At 39.4% G+C, this 11,451-nt stretch overlaps 1 protein-coding gene across 1 annotated transcript; it reads left to right on the forward strand.

Annotated features, from left to right (window-relative positions):
* The first annotated feature begins 1,617 nt into the window (after positions 1-1,617).
* GMNC (geminin coiled-coil domain containing) lies at positions 1,618-10,960 on the forward strand. The gene is made up of 5 exons (XM_082625699.1): positions 1,618-1,893; positions 3,443-3,617; positions 5,319-5,407; positions 6,325-6,441; positions 7,943-10,960. The coding sequence occupies exons 1-5, from the start codon at positions 1,891-1,893 to the stop codon at positions 8,558-8,560; spliced, it is 1,002 nt and encodes a 333-aa protein (XP_082481825.1). The 5' UTR covers positions 1,618-1,890; the 3' UTR covers positions 8,561-10,960.
* The last annotated feature ends 491 nt before the right edge of the window (positions 10,961-11,451 follow it).

Consider the following 11,451-nt stretch of genomic DNA (forward strand, 5'->3'; position numbering starts at 1 on the left):
CTGAGTCTGGCACCTTCCTCCTCTTCCTCTTCCATCTCTTTCTTAATTTTGGACACAAAGCTTAATGAGCATCTGCTATATGTTAGTCACTGCTAAATGCTATGGATGGTAAATACAAGGCCGAATGAATAAAGGTTAAAACCGGTTTAGAGAAAGGACTATGCAGACCAGAATCAGAACTTTTCTCATTTCCTTCACTTTGTCTGTATGAGTTTGCTAGGGCTTCCATAACAAGAACCACAGACTGGATGGCTTAAAACACAGAAATTTATTTTCTCACAATTCTAAAGGCTGGAAGTCCAAGGTCAGGGTGTCAGCAGGGTTATTGGTTTCTCCTGGGACCTCTTTCCTTGACTTGCAGATGACTGCCTTCTCTCTGTGTCCTCACACGGCCATTTCTCTGTGCATGCCATCCTTGGTGCCTCTCCCTCTTCTTGCAAGGACACTTGTTTTATTAGCTTAGAGCACCACTCTTATGACCTCTTAACCTTCATGACCTCTTTAGAGGCCTTAACTTCAAATACAGTCACATTGAGTGTTAGAGATTCAACATATATAAAATTGGGGGAAACACAGTTCAATCCATGAAAATGCTCATTACATAAATATAATGTACAGTGGAAAGACGTCAAAGAGAGTCAGAAACTATAATTATGGTAGTTAGCATGGATGCTGGAGCCAGAGGTTCAGATTCCCAGTCTGCCACTTCCTAATTGTGTGAACATTGGTCAAATTTAACTTCCGTGCTTCATTCACTATCTTTTGAAAGAGAGACAGTAAAAGTACCAGCCTCCTGGGTTATTGCAGATGAAATAAGAGTTGGCTGTTAGTGGTAGATGAATAGTTTTAAGGATGATATTACTCATTTTTCTACTCTGGATATAACATCATAGGAATGGTGAGAATAAAATGCAAGAGGAAAAAATGGCAGAAATAAAACACTTTAAGAAGTATTAACACACTAAATTTTCTTAATTATATTAATTCATTCTATATAATAGTAGTTGTGACGAAAAGACCAACACAGAGACAGACACTTGAGATTCCTACATTTGTAGCTTAATTCATTCTTCATTGAGCACCCACTACATGTTAGAAATTGTTCCGGGCACTTTGGAGACAGCAGTGAACAAAACGGACAGAAACCGCTATTCTCCTGAAGCTTACATTATAGAATGGATATAGATCGCCTCCACATTTCACACCCACTTCAGAAGCTGGAGAAAATGAGACATTATATAGAAGGAAAATGCCAATCAATCGGCAACGTCATACAGCAAGCTATTTATCAAGTGGCCAGAGAATACCCATGAGCAGTATTAACCTTGGGGTTGGAAGCGTTCCCCAAGCGCCGCTCTGACCCCCGAGATGCTGGTTTGGGTTTTTCCTGACCCTACGCCCTGGCTCCCGGGCCAACCTGTGCGCCCCGCCCTGCCCGGCAGCTGCGTGCCTCGCGCGGGCAGGAGCCGGGATCGCCCCACCCGTCCGGGCGGCTCGGTCACGGCGGGTCCTGACGCCGGGGCCCGGGGGACGCGCGGCGAGCCGGCACCGGCGCGGGTTTTGAAGCCGCGCTGCGCACCCGGAGGCGGAGCGCCGTGGGCCTGCCCGGGACCCCGGCTCGCTGGTCCCAGGTCTCGGGAGGCGGTCGCCGATAGTGGCAGTGACTTTGGCTTTGGCCAGATGTCTCCTAACCCACGTCACCAGCTTGTAAGCCTCGCACCAAATCGGAAGGCGGCGCTTGCCGGGAGCCCCGGACGTCACCCGGAGCTCCCTTAGATTAGAACTCGCCTCTCCTAGCTCCTCCCCTCAGTCCCATTTAAAGCTCCCACCGGCTTTCCCGAAAAATTAAAGAGTGGGCTCAATTTCTGCAGCGCCTTCTTCCAGGGCAAGATGGTAAGTGAGGAGCCGGCGTTAACTAGTCCGCTGGCGAAACCGGGGGTCTCTGAGGTCTAGTAAGCTTTGCCTTTAGAATTTCTTCCACATTGGAAACAAGATTTCTCTGCTACCTGCCAATTAAAACAAGTCTTCCTTCCTGCTCCATCTCTCTTTCCTTCTTCCCTGTCTCCTCCCGGCTTTCTCTCTGTCTCTCTTTCTCTCCCTCTCATCCTTTCGTCCTCTTTGTTATTTCTACTCTCTGTACTTTCTCCCAACTTTCCCTTTACACCTGTACTCACTTTTCATTCCACCTCTTTCTCTAGATTATGCACATATTTGCAAACACTTGAACTTGAGGCTAGGCGTGTTTGGGGTTTGTTTTCTTCTCAGATGTCAATTGCATAATAGCTCAGCTTTGATTCCAATAATAACCTCAGGGAAAGAGCCTACAAACATGCTTTTAGAATAAAAGAAAATAGCACTTGATAAACTTTTGGCGGAATTTCTTTGGTCTGCACTGCCCACGCTGGACTTGCTTCAAGACTGGACTTTTTCAAAACTTAACTTATTGGGAACGTTAACAAAGTGTGACTTAATTGACTTAACTTTCTTTTTTTCCTCTTTTTATTTGTTTTCTCTCTGTTTATGTTATGCCTGAGAAAGTTCACAAGTCAACAAAAGACTTGTCGTGGTCAAAAAGAGTTTGTCCAAAGCTGGGTTCTGCTGAAATGAATGGCTTTTACCTGATTAAACATTGACAAATAATTAGGAATGGGCTGTTGTACAAATTAACCCAGGGAGTCTGCATACCTGCCCCTAACTGGACATTTGGAAAGACTGTGTTTGAGGTTTGAGGAAGCTGGGGCAGGAGGGTGTTCACTGGCTCAGAACACAGTAGAGAATACATGCCAGGCAGTTAGTAATGGCAAGATAACTTTGGAATGGCATTGAGTTGTAGTGATGGAGAGACCTAGATAGAGCTTGCTGTCTCTGCTAACTAACCTGTTTCAGTAGTGTCCAGTAGCATTTAAAACCAGAGGAAGAGAGGTAGGAGGAATGGAGCAAGTTTATAATTCAGAAACTAAAAACGAAAATAAGGAGGTTAGATTATGTGACGTGTTCTGTCCATTTCAGCCTTAGCATTCTAAGTTCTTTGTCATTTAAGGTTGTTAGAAATATAATTAAGATATTTGCTAGAAAGAGTCAAGTAGTTCTTACATGTTTCACTCATTAAGTAGAATTCCTTTTACTTAGATCTTGGGTAGCCTGTTAGATGCCTCAGACCTTGGCAACAGAGACTACTCCTAGATATTTACAAGTTTGGTCCATCTAATACTAGCCTGTTCTTTGCTGAGAGGACCTAAGGAAAGTACTGGGTAAACCAAGGAGCTGATTCCTTTTTAGTAATTATATTTGGACCACTCAGAATCAATCTGGGATCTATATTTAACACCTGTACTGTTTTTTATTCACTGCTTATATTTTCTGTTTCTTTCTCCCACTCTTTTCTCCCTCCAAATTCTCATCACCTCATCTCTTGGGACCTCCCACATACTGAATTTTACAGAACACCGTTCTGCCTTGCCAAGACCAGTACTTTGTAGGAGGCCAGAGCTATAACTGCCCGTATTCCGGTACAACGTCAGAATCTAGTGTTGACGTTTCCACGGAGACTTGGGTCTCTTTCTGGGCTGCTGGTCTCCTGGACAACAGAGAGCCCCAACAAGCACCACAGGCACAGGGTAAGTTCTGCTCTCCGCTTTCCTGGTAGATCTGAAGCCCTTTTCCTGTACTCATAGTTGCAAGGCATTATGGGTTGGAACTCTGTAAAAGAACGGATGATATGTAAAGTTTAAGAAAGCCCAAAGACTCCTGTATTTTGCAACCTAATAACTTGCTTTTTGTGTACTTGCCATATAGTGAAAATGGGCTTCTTCCTGTTGCTCAATGTACAATATGTATTTCTCCCTATACTTGACAGTCCTTGGAGATTTCAGAGTCACTCAGAAAGTTTGGGTCTGGGTCAATGTTATCTAAACAATACTATTGGGGTGCTTTTGGAATTGAACTATCAGTTAGAGCATTTTTTTTTTTTTTTTTTTTTTGGTATTCAGGAAAATTTCCCTGGGTATGAGAGAGAATCAAGGAGAAGTACTAACTTAATCTTTTATTTCATAAAGGAAATTCTATGAATAGTGTCTTATAAGTGGAAAGAAAATGATTCCTTTTTGCCTAAAGAAGACTTCAACTTTGGAGGGAAGTATAACTTTGATGGAAAATTACACATTAATTTTGCCCTGGGGTTTAGTAAACAGTGCTTATAACTATTAAAGGAATTTCTGATTAACACTCAAGTTTCTGGAAGAACTCTAAGGCATTTCAGAATTCAATATCTGGACTGTTGGTTCTACCACAGGAATTTGTTGAATTTGAGAAAAGACACAAACAAAAAGCCCGCAAATATTGAAACACACTTATATGTAAGGAAGGAAGTTATTCAATTTTAGCTTTCTACCACAAGAAACAGAGAAAACAGAATGCCCAAGAATGTGAAACCAAAGAGTGTATAAAATTTTATTCCTGTCTCCTTGCCCATCATTCCACTTTAATAAGAAATATTTCAGTAATATTTTAGTTGAAGTAGAGGAGAGCAAGAGTCAGAACTGTACTAGATGAGGAAAAGAAACTAAAAGTAAACCAAATTAGCATGCCCAAGCATAGTTTTTATTGGTAGGCATAATTTGCTGTCAAATACGAAAAAAACAACAAAATCTCTTTGAAAAAGCATAAAACACTTTATAGATGATGACATTTGAAATACATGAGTTTGGGTACAGTTTTGAGATTTTCATTGAGTTCTTCAGAGAAGCAAGTTCAAATTATTTTGAAGTAGAAAGTGCTATTCCATAGAATTCTGAATAAATACTCTCTCTCAGGCTTAACTGATAGGCAGATAGGCAGAGATTTTTCATCTGGGGAAAAATGGTAGATCAAAAATAGGATTTGATTCTGGAGCCAAACACTATATTATTAAGCACTACAGCTTAGAAAACAAGATAAAAACTTGGAAAACATAGTGGAATTGCAATGTAGGTCTAGTTGAGGGTGGGACCAATAAACATTTGCATGAATTAATAAGGCAGATAGGACAGTCTTTATAAATTTAGCCAGCAGGAATATATATATTAGGAAGGAACTTGACCTCTTGACTCCTAAAAATTCACCTCTGTAGCCACCTTGGCATATAGTCTATAAATATTTGTCTTTCACAGCATGCTTGCCCCTTCTGAAAACTTTAAATGTTATTTTCCCATGTGGAGGCAATGGCTAATTTTAGAAAGGTAATTGAACCTATTACCTTTCCGAAATCCTCCAGTGAGTTCTTTATTACACAAAAACTGCATGTGTGTTTTCTCAGTTACCCATTTGGTGTTTTCACATAGAATCATCCAGTGACTCGAATTTCCCTGTTCTTAATTCGTGTTCATGGGAAGAGGCTCAGCTTTCCTCTCAGCTCTACAGAAACAAGCAGGTATGTGTAGATAATCAGAACATGAGACCGGCCATGTTCCATGCAGTTCATTCTCAACATCATACCTTCATGTCACATGGCTTCTTTTCCCTTGTTCAATTCATTGACTTTCAGTTTAGAACCAAAATGGATATTTATCCACAGAGAAGTCAAAGTTAGGTGATCACTGTGACAGAAAATAATAACAACAAAACCAACAACTACCAAAGCCCTCTAGGAAGACCTTCAATCAAGCCCTGACCTTACACATTTTAGCTGTATGACCTCTCAAATCCTCCTTTCTCTTATCTATGAAATGGAGATATTTGTGCTGCCTACCTCAGAGGGCTGGTGGAAAGATCAAATGATAGAATGAGTGTAATAGTATTTTTAAACCATAAACAGCTCATCACTTGGACAAGGGATGATGATTGTAAAAGTTCTTGCCAAGATTGCTTCACTTTCCATATTTTGTTTGTTGTTATGTATGAGAGAGTAATTTAATCTAGTCGACGTACAAACTGACCTGAGACTGAGGGAAGCCAACCCACGTCTTTTTTTCTTTCTTCTTTTTTTAACGTGCAAGGAAGAAGTTCAGCAAAACCTTTCTAAACACTGTTTTCTATATTTAAACAGTTGCACGCAGCTCATTTTCCTACATACCTTCCCGATCCCCTTGTGGTTACAATTTTAAAAGTCATATAATCTCTTCAAACACTTTGCAACGAATAAAAAATTCAGAGCACAAACTGAACAATCAAGTGGTAAGTGGGTGTAGATTGAACTTAGGCCTTTGAGGACGAGGGCTCCCTGAGATTGAGTTCATAAAACAAACAGAATAATAATCAAGTTTAAGTAGGTTAAGGATCAGTGGCATTATTATAAGGTTACAAAGTCAATATAGTGGAGCAGCCTTCACCATTGTCTGCTTTTTGCAGCTCCAAGATACTCTGGTGCAGAAGGAAGAAGAACTTGCTAGGTTACATGAAGAGAATAATCATCTCAGACAATACCTGAATTCTGCTTTAGTTAAATGTCTTGAGGAAAAAGCCAAGGTATGTGATGACCCCCTTTATAAGGACAGAGCAGTGGTTTGAGAAAGAAGACCATTTGGGTCAACCTCCTTGATTCAGTGTAAGAAGTGTATTAAGCAATGTGCCTTGAAATGCATCAATACAACAGGCAAATTTTTCTGAAGGAAATATAGCACTTTCACAACAATGTTTATGTATCATTTCCCTGAAGTATCTAGATTGCAGATTTTAGCATATATTACAAAAGGAGTTGCTTAAGAATCAAAAACCAGTCAAGGGGATTGCTGAGACAACAGAGGCTAATCAAAAGATAGAGTTGGATGGGACGCTGGAGCGGGAATTAAATCCGAGGGACATGCATTTCTTTTAATTATCTGTTTAAATTTAGGTCAGTCACTCTCCCACTTGGGACCTCATTTACTTCTTTGTAAGTGTATGGGCTAAAAGATCTTGTAAGAATCTTTCCATGTCTAAAATGTTATAAATATGGCTGGAACCCAGATCTCTTGACTGGCAATTAGACATAGCCAACTACATTATCTTTTCATGAACATTTCATTCTTACCCTTTTAAAATGAACTGTTTCTAACTCAAGGATAGTTTGCCCATAGTCCCTTTTTGTTGTTCTTCCTTTTCAGGGTTTTGTATTTTTTGTTACCTATCTGCCATTCTGTTACCATTATTGTTTTATCATCAATCTTTACCTTACTTCTAGTCAAGGTACATTATTTATCTAAATCGATCATATTTCTTATGACTCTTACCCAGATATAGCAGCTCAGAGAAGAAAAACCACTCTATTTAGTTCCTTTAGAATTCAGTTAACTTTGTTAAAAAAGGGAGCACAGCTCACAGTTATTAGCCTGGGGTCCTATCTCCAGCCAAAATTCTGTGAAAAAGCACAGTTATTAAATTAGTAAGTGATATTAATTAAGCAATTTTTCTCTCTTGTTCTCAATTTTGCAAGATTTAGGATAATATAATACATACCACACGGGAGTGCTGTGCAAGTTAGGAAAATTAGAGGAAGAGTGTTATGTAGAATTGTAATCAGTGGTTCTGTCTAGATTCAGGTGACTTAGGCTTAAATCTAGGCTGCATGATCATTAGCAAGTCACTAATGTGCCTGTGCCTCAGTTTCCTCATTAAAGGAGGGTTTAATAGTATCTACATAAAATGAGATCATGCATATAACCAGTGTTCAATACATGATAGTTGCTATTATTGCCATAATAATAATAATAATCATTACTTCCTGGAACTGAAGTTTTAAAGACATCATTTACATCATTTCAACTTTTAAATGACTAGTAAAATTATATGAATTGGAATTTCTAGGTGGTAACTTGTCATCATAGATTTTGACTTAAAAGCAGAAGTTAATCCAGTTTTGCTTTTGCATGTGAAAATTTAAATTTAATCAACTTTTCTAAGGAATTAAGGTGACCAGTAAATATTTGACAGTCGTAAAGAAAATGATGTTGATTATCTGACTGTGTATTTTCAAATATTACTTCCCCAGAAATTACTGTCATCAGATGGGTTCTCCAAAGCATGTGGAAAATTCAGAAAGGGGAAGAGGAAACCCAAAGAGCAAAGATATTTTCCTCCTGAGATTCCCCATCATAAAAATGCCAAAAGAAACCTCTCTAGTGAATTTGCTAACTGTGAACAACCTGGGCCCCCTGTGGATCCCTGGGTTCTTCAAACACTGGGGTTGAAAGACCTCAACACCATTGATGACACCTCATCAGCTAACTACAGTGCCCTCTCATCTCATCCCAGATGGGCCACAAGCACATTTACCCAGTTTCTGGATGATGCAGTTGATTATCCCAGTGCCTCTGGGGAAGATCTGCCAATTGACTATGGAGGTGACAGAACAACCCCCTCACACAGCACTGCCAGCCACAGGGAAGATTTTCACTTCCTTTCTCAACTTTCAAATCCACCAGGAGGACTACAAACTCTTCCTTACTATACTTCTGATGTGTCACCCAATAAGACAGAGATGGCCTTTTCCACATCCCTGAGCCCTCACTGTAATGTGAAAACTCACTCCTTCCACCAGGGACAAGCCTTTGTTCATCGAGATGAAGAGGGAGGCTGGAAGTTTACCTGGGTCCCTAAGCAGTCTTAGTGATCCCCTCCTCTATCACAAAGGACTGCCATGAACTCTGTTTACAAGACCTGCCTTGCACTTGAACCTGACTATGTAGAAAATGCAAGCTATTGCCCAGACTGTCTCCTGCCACTTTAAATGTCACTCTCAATTACCCACTTAAATCTGCAGGCAATGGCTTCCAGGAATCTATAATGAAACATGCCTGCTCTTCTTTCACCTAAATTTGACTTGTTTACACACCCACACCTGCTGTTGACTTCCTTCCTTGGCCCTATACTTGAAAAGGTATTTTCCAATTGCCTGAATATTCCTTTGAGATCTATATATGCCGTTCCAATTATAACAAGTCTAAAAGCTTTTCTTCTTTTATCGACAGTTTAAATGTTCACAGTCTTCACCTTTCCACTTTTATTTCTCTCCTGTTCCTCTTCATTTCTAAACACTGCCTTTGAAATGAGCATTATAATTGCTCCACATAGCTGTTATTGGGTGTTCAAATAACTGGGGGTGGGGTAGAAACAAGAATCTTTGCCCATTGCCATTCCTGAAGACATAATGTAGGTGTCAGTAATGTTATGTGTAGTGCAGTTCATTAACTTGAGTGTCCCATGATGGAGCTGACAAAAAAATCTCTTCAACACCTGGAAATCTACTGATAAGCAACAACACTGGTAAATTAAAAGATAAAAGAGAATGAAAATTACTTCAAAATGCTTGCATGGTGTATCAGCTTCTATAGGCACCTGGCATTGTGTCTGCAACCAACAACACTCAAACAAGAAGATTTTTGAGGAACTCGTGGTAACAGAATAAATCACTATCCTAAACTAATTAGATACTGATACACTTCTATTCCTGAAAGTATAGTCTAGCCTAGCTCTGACACTGTCTTACTTATCCATTCAGTCATTCATGTGTTCATTTGCTCATTCATCAACACACCCAAAATATTTGTAGAACACCAACTGTGTACCAGGCATTATGCTATGGGGTGATGATAAAATGTGAACAAGTTAGATGCTGTGGCCACGCGCATGAGACTTAGACCCACTCATCTGCTGTGGCCTTGAGAAAGCTACTTCTTTGGTATGAAAATTCAGTTTTCCCAACTGTAGAATACAGAAGTCAATGTAGATAATCACTGACATTCTGTAAATTGAGCCTGGGTCCCATCAGCTTTACTCCAACACTGCCATCCCAGGGCACTGTTCTCTGCTTTTGATTGGCATTGCAGATATGTTGGGTGAACATTTTGTATACAATTTTTTAAAAATGTGAGCCATTTGTAGTTAACAATAGAAATCATTGCTCTGATCACAGTATTCTTTTTCTGGTATGAGCCCATTTCTGGGTTAATTCAGTCTGTGTGAGAACATGCATCTAAAATACAGAGACATTATTTTCTAAATAAGTGTGCATAGATTTAATGGAAATATTGACATCAAAAATCTCTCTTTCTAGATTAAAAAACATGTATTCTTCATGTTCATGCTAGTTCTCCTTCTTTCCAATTCCCCAGGCTCCCTATCCTTCCCAAAATAAGTTAGGTATCAAAGATGTGCACCTATGATTTTGGGGGGACCAAACTTCAGTTGATGATAAGACCCACTATGTTGTATGTCTTTCCCATTTTTCTTTATTCCACCCTTCAGTAAGTCATCTGTACAATCAATGCCTGAGAGCATGAGTATTCTATTTGGAATTCTTTGTGACTAGGACATGTCTTTTGTTTTTTTTGCTATTTGGTTTTTGCTTTATTTTGGTGATGTGAACAAATGATCTATTTTATAAAGTTTTGCTACCACCCAGTTTTCTTTCTAATCCGTGAAGGGGAATCAAATATATTAATTATTTTCATGACTTGGGAAGAAATAGAACACATTCTATTTTCTAAAAACAAAAACCAAAACAAAAAAGTGCCTTTTACATTCTAATATCTGTTCCCCTGTATGGTGAAATTTATCTCTTTTTAATTACAAATGTAAGAATTAGAATTGACTGTGCTTTAATAGTAGGAATCAAGAAAGCAACATAAATATTTTGAAAGTCTAAATGATCAAGCTGTAAAACAAAATTGATTAGTCAACAAATTGTTTTGCATTTCTTATGTGCCTCATCATGTATTAGGTGCTATGAGGAAGCACCCAGGCTTAACACATTTGGTACATACAACAAAGCCACATAAAATGTAATAGCTTTTAAGTGAAACTTGGTCTCAGCCCAGTTTAAAGAAATTACAGCATGTTTGTGGTAAATGATAACTCGCTCTGGCTTATGCGGGAGAAAATGACCACATATTCTTACAATCATATCTATAGGCATTTGATATTCACTGGAATTATGTATAGAAACTTATTTTACTGATGTTTGAAAAATTAGAAATTTCTCTCACCTGAGTATATGTTCTAAGTTTATGGTTTTTTTTTTTTTTTTTTTTTTTTTTTTTTTTTTTCTTTTTGCGGTATGCGGGCCTCTCACTGTTGTGGCCTCTCCCGCTGCGGAGCACAGGCTCCGGACGCGCAGGCCCAGCGGCCATGGCTCACGGGCCCAGCCGCTCCGCGGCATATGGGATCCTCCCAGACCGGGGCACGAACCCGTATCCCCTGCATCGGCAGGCGGACTCTCAACCACTGCGCCACCAGGGAGGCCCCTAAGTTTATGGTTTTACCATGCCCATCCAGTAAACCAGAGTTAATACTTTACTAATATAAAGTGAGAAATAAAAAATAAATAGCACTTTTGTGATTGCAATGAATATTTTTATATTGTGCATAACATTTTCGAATAATGGATTTTCTTCTCCTAGGTTTTAACCATAATCTTTTGATGTGCACCTCTTTTGTATGGTATATGTGGCCAGACTAATATTTTCAGCATTTAGGGTTCAATGGTTCTTTCCTTTATCC

This window comes from Mesoplodon mirus (assembly GCF_964341445.2).
Source record: "Mesoplodon mirus genome assembly, chromosome: 6".
Classification (NCBI taxonomy): domain Eukaryota; kingdom Metazoa; phylum Chordata; class Mammalia; order Artiodactyla; family Ziphiidae; genus Mesoplodon; species Mesoplodon mirus.